The 17396-nt window shown below is 37.4% G+C and overlaps 2 protein-coding genes across 9 annotated transcripts in view; one reads left to right on the forward strand and one right to left on the reverse strand.

The window, feature by feature from the left end:
* kcnc3a (potassium voltage-gated channel, Shaw-related subfamily, member 3a) overlaps window positions 1–4788 on the forward strand; it is a 66526-nt gene extending 61738 nt beyond the window's left edge. For all 5 annotated transcript variants that reach the window (XM_052547012.1, XM_052547020.1, XM_052547021.1 and 2 more), the window contains one exon: window positions 532–4788. Coding sequence is in view for 1 of the 5 variants with exons in the window: in XM_052547022.1 (XP_052402982.1) it covers window positions 532–545 (14 nt within the window). In the remaining 4 variants the exon portion in view is untranslated. The remainder of the gene's footprint in view (window positions 1–531) is intronic.
* LOC127949582 (apoptosis regulator BAX) lies at window positions 4491–17140 on the reverse strand. 4 transcript variants are annotated; one of them, XM_052547041.1, is made up of 6 exons: window positions 16640–17140; window positions 16534–16564; window positions 15475–15645; window positions 15247–15382; window positions 15015–15119; window positions 4491–5573 (listed from the first exon to the last, which is right to left on the reverse strand). In XM_052547041.1, exons 1-6 carry the CDS (start codon window positions 16659–16661, stop codon window positions 5424–5426), a joined length of 615 nt encoding a protein of 204 aa, XP_052403001.1. In that variant the 5' UTR covers window positions 16662–17140; the 3' UTR covers window positions 4491–5423. The 4 variants fall into 4 exon arrangements, with proteins under 4 accessions (XP_052403001.1, XP_052402983.1, XP_052402984.1 ...); XM_052547023.1 differs by lacking the exons at window positions 15015–15119; window positions 15247–15382; window positions 15475–15645; window positions 16534–16564; window positions 16640–17140 and adding exons at window positions 5654–5746; window positions 5990–6122; window positions 6692–6847; window positions 13734–13764; window positions 13858–14093; XM_052547024.1 differs by lacking the exon at window positions 4491–5573 and adding an exon at window positions 14328–14857 and having other exon boundaries at window positions 16640–17134.
* Between the last annotated feature and the right edge of the window lie 256 nt (window positions 17141–17396).

Below are 17396 nucleotides of genomic sequence, written 5' to 3' on the forward strand. Positions count from 1 at the left end.
TTTGCTTTTGTTCTGGTCCATCCTAGAGGGCTGACAAAATCAGTGATTGTTAATTCATTCGGTTGATTTTATTGACAGTTTTAGAACAAGATTTTGTGGCCCTCAACGACTGGAACTTTTATTCAGCTTTGTGTGTGTGCTTTGTTTTTCGTCAGTGTGATTCCAAGAGTCTTGCATTTGTGTGTTTTGTTTTTGAGCGCATGTTACGATGGGCTTTGCTATGAGTACACTTGGGTTTTTGGTTTGGTTCCTTTCTTTTTACATCGGTATTTAGGAGACTTTTTGAAAATAATGTTCCATGGACATCACTCCAAAACAAACAAAAAGAAAAAATTGTGTGTTTGGCTTCTTTAGCTTTGGCTCTCGCAGTTGCGTGGTCTGAGACGGCTGGCATCTGCGAAAGCCTCTAGCAGTGTGTAGCTTTTAATGCGTTTGTATTAAGGCAATGGGACATGTGAGGCGATACTGATTTTTCTGTCCTCCATTTTCCTATTCCCCTCTCTTTCTGTCTTTCTCTTTTCTTCCCTACAGTGCTGAGCTTCTGAACTGCCCATTTTCTAAAGCTCCCCAACCGCAAAACCTGTCCGGAGGCAACCCCCAGAGTCACCACAGGATAAGAGATGGCGAAAGAGAGAAAACGAGAGATGAAAGGAGTGCTTCGCTAAACCAACTGGAAGAAAACATTGTAACGCTCATCTCTCCACTGCTAATTTTAACCCCCGCAATAAACTGACAATATCACGTCCTTGGAGGATGCAAACACATTCTCTTCCACTGGCCTTGGAAAACGGGGAGGATCAGCATACAAACTGTAGTATGTCCTGGCTCAACCCTTCCTTATGGAAATGGATGCAATTTTGAAGTGATGAGAACTATTTTTGAGGGCGTTCCACCATGATAAATGCACACCTGAAAGTGGACAAAAACCCTCAATCCAGTCTCAGATACACGGAAACACCCATCATGCCCTTCAACGCTATGCAATTCAGCCACACGTTAACAGTCAAATTCATGAACGCTTCAATCAAACGGTTTATCAGCCAAACTTTTACCGCTTCTTTACCTTTTGGAGATCTTGCACGTGCTTTAAATGAAAATAGACAGTGGCGTCATTGGCCTGCCATATCCCTATATTCTACTGTTTCCCCATTCATCCAATTGGAAATCTTGTTCAGAGTGTCCTTCTCAGGGCTCACAGAAAGAGGACTTTGTCAGCTATGGAGAGAAGAGCGTTAGCCTCTCTCTTTTCTCTCTCTCTTAGTTTAGTTCTCTGCATCTCAGCATTTCTGTTCCACTGTAGATGAACTGCATGGCATGAATGGAAAAAAACAAAACTCCTGCTGAGAGGAACAAGAGGAAACCATAGACAGGACTGCTCTGTTTGCACAGTTTAATAGGGGTGACTCTGGATCAGTGGATGGGGTCACTTTTTTCACCTTCATGTGAGGAACAGAAAATACAACATAAGTGCATGATACCTGTTGAAGGACAGAGGGGTTTTTAAGTGGACTGGGTGAACTTTAAACAAAAGCTGAAGAAAAAAAAAGAGAAAACTAAAATTGCATTTTTCTCACTTTGTTTACCAGCATGACTAAACTGCATGACTTCTGCAAGCCCTGAATCCCAAATTAGAAGGCTTGAAATCACTAAACACCAAAATCAAATGGAAACAATAAAAGTTTATGCTAAATGCTACTAAATTTAGAAAAAAAAATAATATATATATAAAAAGAGAGGCTCTATATTTTGTTTTTGAATAATAATAATTTAAAAAAAAAATAATAATGTAAAAATATATAGGATTGCAAGATTGACCGTTTTGTTGGATAAAAGATGAACAAACCCCACTGAGTCTAGCTGAATGATGAGACGAACTCCTTCAACTACTACTGCTCCCTCAATGGCTTCAAGTGACATTTCTTCCCTTCTCTATGTCATCCGTTTCACCCTTTACTTGAACTTCTCTGGCTCTCTGCTCTGCCCTTCACAATCTCCCTCAGTCATGGCAGCCTCCAGCAGAGGCGCAACAGTCTATAGGGCTCTTGTCTTTTGATGGTTATGGGTCTGAAGAGTAAGTTTGAAGGGCATTTTAAGGTTGTGGGTGAAGTTTTCTTTATTGGCTGAGTCCTGATTGAAAGTTTTGGGTTGATTTGCGATGTTGGTTCCTTTCATTTCATCCACATTCTGTGGGTAAATCAAAGCTTTATCCATCGAAAGTGAGCCTGTGTCCACTTAATATCAATCTAATGAATATCATTGTGTGAACTGCTGTGTCTTGAGACCCTGAGCACTTACATCACAAAGCACTATTTTTCAAGCAATGTGAGAGTAGCGCCACCATATGAGCTCAAAGGTGCTCAGGAGACCATGCTTTCAGATTCAGAAAGCTGAACATGGTTTTGTAGTTGTGTCGAGTTTTGACATTAGCATTCATTTTATTCTGGAGTTTATTTTCCGGTGGTACAGAGCATTGAAAGGCTTTGACAAGATTTTGTTTCAATCATTTAATGTTGTTTTATTTGGAAAATTTCGAGATTTGCAGATGCTGAGCACCCACTAAAACCAGCCATGCCATACCAAAACAGACTTCCTTATGAACTTAGCAGCAGATTTCTAATGTTAGCATCAGTATTAGCATTGTGTGAGAGGAGACCATGATTCCACCAATGTCGCTTTAAAATCATAGATTACACATGTAAGTAACTGTTTGTTAAACAGCCTTTGGTGTCTTCTTCAACAAGATACGAGGTTACTTTTCAAAAGTTGGTTAGTCTGGTTAGGCGTTTTAAGGTATGTTTCAATTGATTTAAAGTGTCATTTGCTGTCTTAAAACACCATGACTCATCGTTAAAAATCAGATGTAAGCTTAGTTAAGTAACTTCCTATGCAACACCTAATCAAGACCTTAGCAGCTCACACACACACACACACATGCCATGTGCCCAGGCCAGCGGGCTGGTGTCTGTTTACCTGTGCTGTGTGTCCAGGGAGAAAAACGACACCGATGCCGCTCCATCACCACAAGAGCCAGCATTATCTACTGACCGTGTAGTTTTAATTTAAACGTTAGCAGCTGGTCCAAGTAGCTTGAAGGTACGACAAAGTTTTGCAGCTGTAGTAGCCATGCCCAGACACTCACGCACTTTCCGAGTTAACATTTATGTTTATATGTAAGCATATACTCATCTTCGAGGGTCTGTATGACATCTATGTTACAAAAACTTGTTTGTTACGTGATACTCAGTTCCAGATTGCAATGCATTTGCTGACTGGTTAAGATGACATGTACCTCTCTGGTTGTTCATAAAGTCCGATCGGATGGTGTTTTGCAGCAATAATGACGGAGGGCCACCTTTTTCTCATTATCTTCATTATGAATTGGGGGACATGCTCATCTCATCCCTAATTAGAAATCCAGTGTGCCTGAAACTGTTCCCTGAATGTGTACACAAACCGGCCACATCAATTGAAGATGCTCTCTCTGCGAATGCTTCCCGTGAGAGCTTGTCTTAGCGTGCATGAGACCGCAACCCCTCCAGATGGCTGACAGCTCAACATACCTTTACTTGAAACCCAAATACAAAACATATCAGAGAGGAGCAGAACAAAGCCAGAATCAGTCTTCACGCTTTCTCAACTTCCTGTTTGCATCCCCTCCCCCCTCTCATCTGTTCCCTCTCCTTCTATATTTTTGAGGACGAAACTTTTTTGCATCCCTTGTTCTTGTGTTTTTCTATCATATTGTTTGAAGTTGAATTATAATGCATGCATGGAATACAATGAGGACGTAACTTGTGAATCATTTGTGAATGGCCAGAATGAGGTGACCATCTCTTTCACCTGGGCTCTCTACTCTGCGACTTCTCTTTCCGAGACAATTAGAGAGAAAAGAAAGAGCATATTGTTTCTGGTTTCTCTCACATCCCTTTCTCTTCCAAATGTAGCCATGCCAAATATAAGTTATGGCTATACGCTAGCCATTCTGAAAGACTCTATGTTTAATTTACATATTTATATATTGTTTTAAAGATGTTATTTATCTGTATATATTTGTAGTAAATATTTATTAGAGCTTCCACAGACTCAGAGCTGAACAGATGCAGCAGATGTCGACAAAACAGCCTGCAGGAACTCAGTTTTCACTGCGTGTGGCTGTGTATTTGTTATAGTATAGTTTGACCCAAGATGCACTACCTGTACTTTTCTACTTTAGTTATTTTATGTAGCTTATTTGAAGGGGGAATTCATTGCACTATCACAGCTAATGGAGCTGCTGTGTCTACTGCTGAGCGCAAACCTAACCATACACCCCCCAAGTTAAGAAACAGGGACAGAGAGAAAGAGAGAGCGAAAGAGAGAGTTAGAAAGAGAGGCCAGTGAGAAAGAGAAGGTTCCTAAAAGAAATGGATGAGTTCTATGCTACTAAGATTGATGCTGGATACAATTTTATTGTCATACAAAAAAGGGAAAAAAATATCAAGAACTGTATAAAATATATTTCAATGGAATGTTTATTATTTACCTTTTATATTTTTGAAATGTATAAAGAAAAAAAAAGAAGAATCTGTAATAATTTAACAGAGTTGTGAAAACGGAGACTTAAAAATCATTATATTATTAAAAGTATGGAAGTTTGAACGTGAATGCTAACCTACCTGATCAAATCTTCTCCATTACAGATAAGAAATAAATAAATAAAAACAATTAGAAAAAATGAAATCCAATTTAAAAAGAAAAAGTTATCAAAAAGTCAATAAAAATGTTAAAAGCTCATGCCAAAATTTTCAACACGTGTCCTGTGTGATTCTTCAAACGTTTGTTATGATTGGTTCATGTTACTCTGGGATTCAATTACTTTTCTGTTTTTGTTCATTTTTTATGTTAGCATTTCATGATAAATGTTATTCCTTTACATGCTAATTAAACATCAAAATAATTTTTCATAATGATTTTTAATAATGATTTTCCTTTACATGAACCTTCATGGGTTTGTGGGAAGGACTTTATTTAATGCAGGTCTTTGGCACTTGGAAAAGTTGAAACAATTACATTTCAGATTTAACAATATAATTTTTGTACACCATATTTATTGTACATAGTTATTTAGTCTGTTGTTGCAAGGTTATTAATAGATTTCTAATATAAATTTTATAGACGAGGTAGAGGTTAAAAACAGTAGGCATAGACATTAAAGTGAACAGTTGTCTTGGCACAGCACCTATAACATTTCAAGTCTTGCTAGTTATTGCTTTACTTCCCAGACAGGCAGAACATAAAAATAAATTAAAAAAATTAATAAAACACATGCTATTGCCAAGCAGCCTTCTCTTACTTGCTCAGATCATCATTATTTTTGGTCTGTTGCATATGTAAATCACAGCATTCCCCCTTTTCTCACTTCATCAGTCCTTCACTGACCCTCCTCATGCACATCTGTTCAGTCTCCAGACAATGAAGCCACCCAGCAGTACTCCACTGATGAAGAGCACTCCAGAGGAAAGGGAGATCAGGCTGGATGAGGAACCAAAATCTCGCTCAAATGAGTAATGAGCCAAGGAAGAGATACTGTTGATCTGCAGGTATTTAAGAGAGTGACTATTACTAATGTCTTATCAGTGCTAGTACAAATTTTGTCATGTTTATCAAATCATACCCATCCTCCTCTATTGCAGATCCAGTTCAGAAGGCTATCCCTGAAGTAATCCAGTGTCCAAGACACAACACCTGAGACTAAATCAGCAATAATCTATCAATGCAAAACAAAAAAAAACAAGCACAGATGCATTGAAGTCCAACCTCAGAGCATAAACACTTTGGTTTGGGCACTGAAACCCTACAAATGTATGATGGCATTACAAATAAGTTGTGAAATTTATAGGAAGTGAGCTGGATTGAATGTATCCTTCATAATGTACATTTGTACTGTATTTATGACTCCTATATAGAAACACACACAAACAAATGAGAGTAGGTAAAATAAAGAGAGCACCTTTGCAATGGATTTCCCAACAACACAGATCAGAGTGAAAATTTTCCCCCAGGTGATGCCATCAACGAAAACTTTGTCTGCAAGCTGCTGGAAGCTCTGTCTATTCACCACTCGTGCAAAACCATCAACCATGCTGAAATCAAACACATCTTTAATAAAACAGATTTCCTCTTTCATTACACCAGAAGCTTGTATTACAACTTTATGTTTCAATTTAAATGTTGTATTTAATTTCTCTGACTTTTTATCTCAAAATTGCCAACAGTACCTACTCATGATTGCAAATTAAATAGTTCACCCAAAAACAATAATTTACTTATGCCAATTGTTCCAAAACTGTACTGTTTTTTTTTTTTTTGTTATTGTTTTTGTTGTTTTTTTGAGCACAAGATATGATATTTTGAAGAATTTTGGTAACCAAACAAGAATAGACGTTAGACTTCCATAAAAGAATGTAGTGGAGGGTGACTAAATGATTAAGGAATTTTCGTTTTCATGGGCTATTTTTATTTTATTTTTATTTTTATTCTTATTTTATTTTTTTATTTTTTTTGGGGGGGGGGGGGTTGGGGGGGTTAACTATCCCTTTAAACTATCAAACATTAACTTTAACATTAATATAAAGTAAAGGCAGAAACGGACTTCCATAATTATTACACCTTAATACTCTCCCATAACAAAAAAAGAGATTTCCATACTAACTCGTTGAATCTTGGCTGTCGATCGAGACTGTCTCCGATGTCTCTGATGAGGCTCGCCATCTGTTCCAGGAGCTGCTCCCGCTCATCGCTCATTGGCTGCGGCTCGGGAAGAGACTGTGCGCATGTTCCCACCCTCTGCACCTGGTCCTTCACTGATCTGAGAACATTATTTGAATTATGACGAGAAGAAATGATTGGTAATAATATACTGACACTTTAAGTGATACACAAAATTAATTTAAATAAAATGCCTCAAGGAGTAACAAGGAAAATATGACATCCATGGTAAACAGCCTTTTTTAATTTTTGTTTTATATATACAGTGTGTGTGTGTGTGTGTGTGTGTGTGTCAGTGTGTGTGTCAGTGATGCGCGGTTCGGGTCGATTTTATGATATTCGGGTCGCGGTCGGTCGGGTCGTTTGAAATGAAGATGCCAATTTAAAATGAATATAGTACTTGACACAATTTTGATAGGCCTACACTTTGTTGGGTGAATAACTGGCGCGAAGATGACGCACGAGCTCAGTCTGCAGGTAGAGATGGAGGCAAGAGAAAAGGTGAAGACGCCAGTAAAACTTGATTTTGATGACTTCATTAAGCTTTGTTTTATAGAAAAGTCTTTTAAAAAGATGTTCGTTTTGTATAAATTGCATTTTAATTTTGATCAATGTTTTATCAATCAATTGCCCGTATTTTATTAATAAGAAGCAAATACAGCGACACAGAAAACACCAGTTTATTACTAAACAATTAAATGTCTCCTTTCATATTTTCGAACCAACAGGCCATTCTGGGTTGAGCGAGACCCCACGGAATGAGCGAGCTGAGCGCGATCCGCTCACGAGCTCTGATCAGAACAAACCTTGCTGTCTGCTGAACTAACAGAAACATTAAAATAGATATAGCCAGATTGACTATTTTAGAACAATTTATGAGTTTATTGACGTTTATATATATATATATATATATATATATATAAATATATATATATATATATATATAGGGTTCTAAATTAACTTTTTTGATCACCAGCCAATGTGGCTGGTAACTTTCTAAAGTTACCAGCCAATCAGAATTTCCACTAGCCATTTTTTTTTTCCGGTAAAAATAACAAATTATGAGTGCCACTGAATGCATTTGATCATTTTATTAACATTGTTGGCATGAAAAACTTCCGTTTATAAACCGTACTCACGAATTCATAAACTGTTACCTTGGTTCAGGCATGTACTGGCCATCGGGACTACCGGGAGATTCCCGGTGGGCCGCGGTCTGGTTGGGCCGGTGCGTTATGTATTTATTTTTAAATCATTATTTATCGCAAATATATTCGTAAGTATATTGTTGTACAGTCCAATTCCGGCCTTATGTGTCTCTCTCATGAATCCGCATGATGCTTTTTTATTTTATTTTTTTACGTTAGTCACAATAATTTATTTTAAACATTACAAAAAGCAGTATAAAGAACAGATAAAACGACGCGTGCGCATGATGCTGATGCGAGCTGCGAGACGTGACGTGTTCACTGCTCATTGGCCAATCAGAATCAAGTTCTAGCCTTGAAAAGCAGCCGCTTTACAACTGCGACGAAATTCAATATGTTAAATATAAAATATCTAAGCGTAAAGGAGGGGCTGAACGTTGAGAGAGAGAAAACGATAAGCACTTGAGGCAGATGCCACCAAATGTGTCAAGATAAATAAATTATTTGCTGGAAGGCAAAAGACTTAAGTGAAGACGTCCTCAGGGCGGGACTTGACTGCTGAGGTGAGACAGAAGGCTTGTTCGACTTCATGCAGTTTTGCGCAAACCGATCGTCGGCTGACTTGAAGCAGTGCATGCCGGTTAGAAATTTTGTCCGACTTGATACAGCGCTGACGCCACGTGACTGTGACGTGTGCCGTCAAAGTACCACGAGAGCGATTCGAGAGTAGCCGGAGAACTCAGCCAGCGCAGCTTCTGAAGAGCGGCTGCACAGGTTCTGATGACGACACAACTGATCCACGATTGGCTGGATTCACTGATGACACCGATGACGTGCGTTTCAAGTTTATTGCGAGTCGGCTTCAGTTTCAGAAATTCTCATATGGACTTTAAAAACAGTTCAATACGTTTTTATGTCGTCTTCATCTTATAAATCATATTTATTAAATATTGTTTTACTGTATTTACTTTATTGTTAATATAAAGTTTGTGTATGTTTATTTTGCATGACTTTCTTTTTTATACAGACCTTTTACAGTATTCAGCAGCATAACCTATTCAAATGAGCATTTTTAAGAACTAAAATGTTAATCTAAAAAGCATACAATCTAATGTGGTCATAAATGCTCCTATACAAATGATACATAATACATTATGTTCCTCCATTTGTTTGGTTTCTTCATATTCTCTAGTTTATTTAGCTGTGTTTATACTTCACCTGCATGTGGTTAGCAAACTGCTAACAACTTGCTGTAACTTCAACTTGACAACACTGTTCACTTTCAAATAGTTGGTCTAAATCACAATATAAATCCAACAGAATTGTGCTTTTCTGTATATGAAAATCAGTGGTGTTATGTTTAAAATGTTAAAAAGCTCAGCAGGAGGGCACTGTAAATCTTGTTGCTGAAACCTTCTTGAAAAACACATACCCACCAGGGAATTTTTTTATAGGTTACTTTTATCATTTTGTATAAGCAGAAACACCCATGTCATACTGATAAAGTATATATCCAATATGGTATCTTGTTTTGGAAGGCACCCTTCCAAAACACCACTTTTTTTTTCTTTTTTTTTCTTTCAAAACACCACTTATACACACATTTAAACGCGATCAAGTAAGCAATCGCCACGTGATCTGCCATGACTGACGTAATTGCAGCAAACTACGGGAGCCACAACGTGTCCGGCTTCATATCTCCGCTTGCAGCTCCTCCCCACCTGCACGCGGCTACTCTCGCCGATCGGTTGCATCCAGCCGCAGCCGATGTCGAACACACCTAGAAATGTAATGATACACGTAGGCTACTGCATTGTTTTGTTTCAAAAAGTTAGGATATTCCAGCTGCAATATGCCACCACTCACTGATCTATATAAATTACATTTAAAATTCTCAGCTCTCAGGTTCTGTCCATTTTATCACAAAATTCAGACAATACCGTTTTGGCGTAAAAAGAAAATGTGACGTGACAGATCGCTTTAGCGCCTCAGTTCAAGTAAACCGATCATCTGTTACTTTCTGTTTAAAGATAGAGTACCGAAATGTATATATTATTGAAATAATATCGATCAGTTATCAGTCAAAACAGCAGGAGAACAATTTTGTCACAGAACGTTACATTTACCTCAAGAAAGCCATTTAAAGACCATAGCAGGTTAGTTGAGATAGAAAAATAGCCATAAGAAAGGAGTATTTTGCTAAATATGTGCACTATAGTATATATTTATTATATTTTCACCTGTAGTATTTACATTTGATTATGCAATATCTGTACCTGAAAACGGTGCTATTTATGATAATTGTTTAACATTTTTATTACTGACTTCACTTGTCTTCATTAATGTTTGAACTTAATAGTTAGTGTTTATTGTGGTATTGAAATTAGAATTGTGAAATGAGATTGCAGCTTATTTACAAAGAAAACAATAGCAATTTTATTTTTGTTTATGTATTTATTTTTGGCAGGGCAAGAAAAGTTCTGAACCCTAGCATTGAGCTCTGCATTTGAATAAAGTGACCTGACATTCAGCCAAGTATGGTGACCCATACTCAGAATTCGTGCTCTGCATTTAACCCATCCGAAGTGTACACACACAGAGCAGTGAACACACACACACACACACTGTGAACACACACCCGGAGCAGTGGGCAGCCATTTATGCTGCAAAGGCCTTTGATTATGTTATGAAAAATTTAAAATAAATCACTACACAATGTACTTTGTCTTATTTACAATAAAATAAAAGAGTAATTTATTTTATTGTAGATCAGTGGTCTTTATAAATAATGCTTACTATAGTTCAGTGGTCTTAATACTAGCCTACTATAAGCAGCCAACAGGTCAGAGGTAATTTGTGTGAATTAATATTTAAAAAAAAAAACAAGTGTTATGTTGCAGCAAATGAAATATAGTTACAGCAGAAATTGTGTACCCTAAGCATTAATATTTTATTAGAATAATAAGAAGCACATAAATTAATACCTTTAGATATTTAAAATAAAGCCTGATAAAATAATTTACATTTTCTTTGTTTATTATTTTAATAGTTTTTTCTTGGTTTTGATAGTAATACATTATAATCAGTAATTTTACATGCAGATTAATGTATGTATACAAATGTAGTGTGTGTGTGTGTGTGTGTGTGTGTGTGTGCGCGCGCATGTTTACATGCATGGTGGGACGGTCTGGATGAAGTCCAGGGCTGATTTTTTGTCCCAGTCCAGCCCTGCCTTGGTTTAACAAATCGTGCCCACGAATTTCCAATCCGTGCGCTCAGTTTTTGTAAACCGTACCCTCGGTTTTTGAATCCGTACCCACAAATTCATAATCCGTGCGCACACTTTCGCAATCCGTTCCCACGGATCTGTAAACCGTACTCACGGATTCATGCAGCAAGCTCCTGTTAACATACAGTTTTATTGACTATTATTATGTGGAATAGGTTTAATAATAATAAAGGAATAATCTTATAATAGCAACTGATTATTATTGTACAATAAACCTGGCATTGTGACTAACTCTGGAGTAATTTTTTCCTCTGTTGTAAATTGTTTTGGATAAAAGATTCTTATGCATAACCTGTATAATAATATATAATAATATATGTTATTTTTATCATTTTAATTTGTAGGCTAAATAAATGAGTACAAGAAAATAGTTCATGAATTGCTTTATTTTTAAATAAACTTTGACAGTTTTGTAAATGCTTGTCTACAATTCTTTCTTAACATGCATGAAGACTTATTTTTCTGATTTTATTATACTAAGCTCCATCCACCCCACCTGCCGGAGTTTCACTGTTAATGTTATTAATAAATAATGAGGCCGAAAATAACATTGCATTCAGTTAGAGAGAAAAGGAATGAAAACATAACCGGCATATTATTTGTTTTGTATTGCTTTTTACCCTTATTTTCTTTTTAGCGTTTTTTTTTTTTTTTTCATAAAATACAGGCGGCTGTGTCTTATCCTATTGGTGATTAATGTAATAATCACTATTAAAATAAACGCTAAAAAGAAGACTATTTGTGAATGCTGATCGTGGACTCACTGGATACTATGAAAAATAATGTTTAATAAACAGAAATGAATCTGCCGGTGGGGGCGGAGCTACAAATGCGTGTCAGTTTACAAATACAAATCCGAGGGAACGGATTGTGAAAGTGTGCGCACGGATTATGAATTCGTGGGTACCGATTCAAAAACCGAGGGTACGGTTTACAAAATCTGAGCGCACGGATTGGGAATTCGTGGGCACGGTTTGTTAATCCGTGGGTACAATTTGTTAAACCGAGGGAACAGTTTATGAATTTGTGAGTACGGTTTATAAACTGAGGGGAAGGATTGCAAAACCGTCGTCACGGATTGATTTTTTTTTTCTCCTACAGGTGACGTGCGGGGCTCTCCGTAATATCCATAGACAGTAAAAGAAATGGACACAGCGCCCCCATTGGAACTCAATTGAGACGAATGAAGCCCAGTTTTAGCGTTTTTTAGCACTTCCGTTTCTGACGCGCAGACTCAAACGAAGCTTGACGACGTCAGCAACCTGTCTGACAGATGTAAATCTTCTAAGTGGCTGTGCGTGCAAACTGCCATCGTTAATCTTGCAGAGACGGCGAGCTTGAGCGGGGAGTTCTTTGTCGTGAGTGAGCAGGAGTAAGTATTCTGATTAATTATTTTGTATAGTATTTTAAAATGTAACGCCAGTACGCCATATTAAGTTAATTGCCTGCGAGCTTCTCCACCTGTCTGTACGGTAATGCGACAGAGAGCCGAGTGGTTATGACGCAATCGTTAGCCTATTTTTTACAAAAACAGTTTATACGGGGCCATATGAACATAATGTAACATTGAAGGTAATGGAGCCCTTTATATATTGTCGTGAATCTTTAGAAATAAATAATGGACAAACAGAGTCTTTAAACGCCTCAGATGTAAAGTTATTCGCTGTCAAAGTGACGCCAAAATGAATGGGAGTCAATGGGAATGCTAACACAAGTGAAGTTCTGCTAAAAGATGGCAGCCCCCACCCGACTTCAACTTCCGGTCGAGTTCCTTGCCCCTTGGTAATATCCTCATCCCCTGCCTCGTTCCTCTTTTTGCCCCCAGAAATCTGTCCCAACCACCGCCACATTTAGTTTAATCTTAATTTTTTTCTTTAATAGCTAACTCCCTCCTCTTTCAGTCTATGCTCCCTGCTCTGGCTCCATTCGTTCTTTTTCCTTGTGTTTTCTGATGGACGCTATTCGTTTCCATGTTTTTTTCGCGCTGGTTTCACTGCAAACTGCGTGCAGACAATGAGCATATCAAACGTCATCACGTAGCATTACAGCACAGTGTTCATGGGAAATGTAGGAAGTGCTGCCAGGGGGATAAATGACCGAGAACAGAGCCTCATGTCATGCATCACCAGCCGAACTGGCTAGTAAGTTTTAATTAACACCCGCCAAAATGAATTTTAACCCGCATTTGGCGGGTTGGCGGGTGTTAATTTAGAACCCTGTATATATATAATTCTTGACAAAATTATAATATATTAAGGATTTATTTGTTGGTAGGCTAGTTTTTTTTTTGTTGCCTAGTTCCTATACGTCTAGGCCTACTGACGCTATGAGCACTTACAGGTAAAATGCGGGTCAGGAAGCCGGTCGGGTACAATATTTTATTTTCCTTTTTTTTTGGTCCGAGTTGCAGGCGGGTTAGTTGAAAACGTCGGTCGGATGCAGGTTATTAACACATTGTCCCGCGCATCACTGGTGTGTGTATTATAAAAAGTATGTATTAAGTATTAAACATGGTTTAAATAGTAGCCTATAGGCTATGTGAAACTTACCGAAGTACAAGATTCGTTGAAAACTGGTAGTCTAAAAGTTGCATACAAAAGTAAAATGTTAGCTAGGCTACTGAGCTCACGTTAATAAATACTTACAAAGGCCTGTTTTGTAAAGTTTAAATACCTAATGCCATGATCTTCCTCCTTGGTCCTACGATAGGATTTGATGGCCACTTCACAAACCACAGTGAAGTCTGTACGTGTGACCTATACCTTTGCATCAATGTATAAACATTTCGCAAACCCCAAAACTGGTTTAGTAGGCTAAGTCTTGCTGTGTAAATCAGATAACTGGTAAACAATTGTTGTCAGTTCCGCATCTTCACTGCTAGCGTTGCACTAGGCTGAATTAAAATAAAACCGAAACAAAAACCAAAAACGTGACTTTTACGTGACTGTTTGGTTAATTTCCTTTCATGTCTACACCCAAACCAAATCTATATTTAGCAGCCATCCTCAAACATCGGCCTATATTATATATATATATATATATATATATATATATATATATATATATATATATATATATATATAGATAGATAGATAGATAGATAGATAGATAGATAGATAGATAGATAGATAGATATACATGCATACATTTTCAGAAATGATGGGAACTTTAATCACATTCAATGCACAATACTTAAATGTACAAGGAAGAGGACAAGACAGATTATACAAAATTACTAATGTGTGTCATATGACAATTATCAATAAAATGCTTAGGCTCAGTTTTATCCCTACAATCTGTCCTGATCCTGAATAAACGAGTACCTTTCTTTAAATCATAAACATTACCACATTAAACATGTTTTCTTACAAAACAGTATAAATACATATATCTATATATAAAAGGCATATTAAAATAAAAAAGGGGCAAATTACAAAATACAAACATAAGCTACATGATTTCTCTTAAGTTCAGGGTTGTGGACACTATTTTTGCAGCATCTTCATTTTCTTTCTCTTAGCTATTTCTTGGAAATTTCAAGACGATGAAAGCCACCTAGCAGTAGGCCACCAGTGAAGGCCAATGCGGCTCCGAAATAGGATGTATATTTACTTAGTGAAGAACCAGAAAACTGCTCAAAGGAGAAACAGGCCAGCGCAGGGATACTGTGCATCTGTATTAAGGTGTACAAACGAAGGAGATAGATTTGACATTGTGATCAATACTGCTCAACACATCTTCTAACGAGATTAAAACAAAAGTCGAATGCTTCTTCATATTACAATATTTGAGATAATGATGTAGAAATGTCTTCTTTATTTCTCTCTTACCCATCCTCCCATTCTGCGAATCCATTCCAACAGATTCCTCCTGAAGTAATCCAGACTTAAGATCAAAATATCTGAAACAATTGTGGGAAAGCGTGCAAGGACCATCTATTGAGAGGAAAGAGATATATATGTGCAGATTTAAACATGAAGATGCATGACTACAAACAACAGGTATATTAACAGAAATATTTACAAGACAACAGAAACATCTAGGATTTAAATAATCCAATACCTTTCCAGAGAGTTTTCCAACTGAATAGAAGAGCACTATAATTCTCCCCCAGTTGATCTGGCCATCTGTGAAAACCTTTTCCACAAGTTCCCAGAAACTTCTTTTATCAGCCACTTTTACTAAGCCATCAATCATGCTGTGAGGTCAGAAGAACAAAAAAAAGTGAAGCCAGTTGTTTTAAAACCAGTACAGACTAAAGAGAGACAAAGATTCAGAGCTCAGACTGACTCATTGAATGATTTATCCTGATCGAGCCTATCACCGATCACTTTGATGGTCTTCGCCAACTGTTCAACAAGCTTCTGGTCCTGGCAGTTGCTTATTGGTCGAGCTTCAGGAAGGGCTGGCGGGGCTGCATGCATTTCGGCTGCCACGCTCATCACCTCATGTCTTACCACCCTGAAAGACATTTTATTTGTTACCTGCATATGAATCAAATGTTTTTACTATCACAGATCCACAATTACCTCAAATAAACATGAAAAACTTAATTTAACACTAATAAATCCATTACAACTTTCCTCAAATTACATTGATGGATTGAAATGGCACTAGGTTTCTGACCACAGCCATCATTACATTCCAATCTAGTCAGTATTGCATTTAGATTTGCCTAAAAATTTGGGAAATTTTGATCACATTATTATGTGTCCTCACTTTTTTTTTTTTTATAACAATATTTTAATATTTTCTTCTACAATAAACTACACTCAAGGAGAACTGACTGTGAATTAGTTATGGTTTGCAATATTTGTATGATTTAAATTCAAATATATAATCACAACTGACATTAAACTGATGCAAAAATAACATGTGATTGGCCAGATAAGGCCTACCATTGTAATTGTAGCTCATTGTAATGAGTCAAAATGGTGAATCCGTCAACTGTTATGTTGCCTGCCATTTCTTGAATGTGATATATCTGAATAAAAAATTACATTAAAAGGTGGTAAAGCAGAAATATTGTGTTACAGTAAGTTGAATAGTAAAAGTCCAGTAAGACAATAATTATTATTATGGGTTCTTTCTCTTCAGGTTAATGACTCTCAGCCCCATAATGCAACATCTATTTCAGTGTTGACTAAAACTATCCCCGTGGATGATATTGGGAAGTCACAGCTTTTCTTTCCTCGTTTCCATTCACTGCAGATGTCCCTCGATTTCAGTTTTTTTAATAGCTCGGGGTTAGAAAATCATCATTTTAAAAAGACTTAATATTAAGTTAGGCTATAATAAAGTTAAAATGCTACATACAATGACATCACAAGTACACAAAGTGAAACGTACCCGATTAAGAGTGCTTCTCCAATCTGGTCATCTGTGGAGCGAAGAGAAACATCACAAACAAACATCTAACACCGCTTAAAGAGCTCACACAAACACAGTCACTTACCCAGCGAGGCTTCGCAAGCCATATCAGCAAAATATATCTATATATATTAGTGGTGATATTCAGTGTTTCAGGTAGTGTTTTCGGCTGGATATAGCTATGGGAAATTCCACCCTATTTCAGCAGGCTTCTTCAACTTTTGTGGCGATAAAGAGTAACTTCTGTATGGCTGCGCCCTCCGGAGGTCACTTAATCGGCCGCCTTCGTCATTGAGGTTGCCTCATTTCAGAAATGTAACCACTGCATTCCCCCAAAAAAAGATACGTTACAATGTTAATTAATGTACGCCTTACGGAGAATAGCCTGACTGTCAATGTAATAATGGGTACTTTTCTGAACTGGGACAACATCGATGACGTTACAAGTATGGACGCCAATGAGTCGTTCATCTGATGCCATTTGACGACGATGCTTTTACTTTAAATTCCTGTGCATTTTTTTTTACCGTATTACTTATTGTAGGGAAAGCTCAGTCGATTTTTTTTTTTTGGTAAGCCATGAGTTCCTCGGCTGTCTTAGTCCAAGTATGACGGGGTTTATGTTGACGTCGACAACAACCAGTGTTGCCATGTCCACTTATTATAAGCGTCTCTGAAATTGTTCGGACTGGGGGTAAAACTAGTACTGATTACCAGAGCCCCAAAGGAAGAGAGGGCCCTTGAAAAGTCTGGAATATATTTTATTTTACCTGGATATTTTCATTGGGGGGCATGGGGGCCCATCAGGACTGCCATCAGCACTTGTGCAACGCCCCTGTATA

The sequence above is a fragment of the Carassius gibelio genome, chromosome A3 (assembly GCF_023724105.1).
Source record: "Carassius gibelio isolate Cgi1373 ecotype wild population from Czech Republic chromosome A3, carGib1.2-hapl.c, whole genome shotgun sequence".
Lineage (NCBI taxonomy): Eukaryota > Metazoa > Chordata > Actinopteri > Cypriniformes > Cyprinidae > Carassius > Carassius gibelio.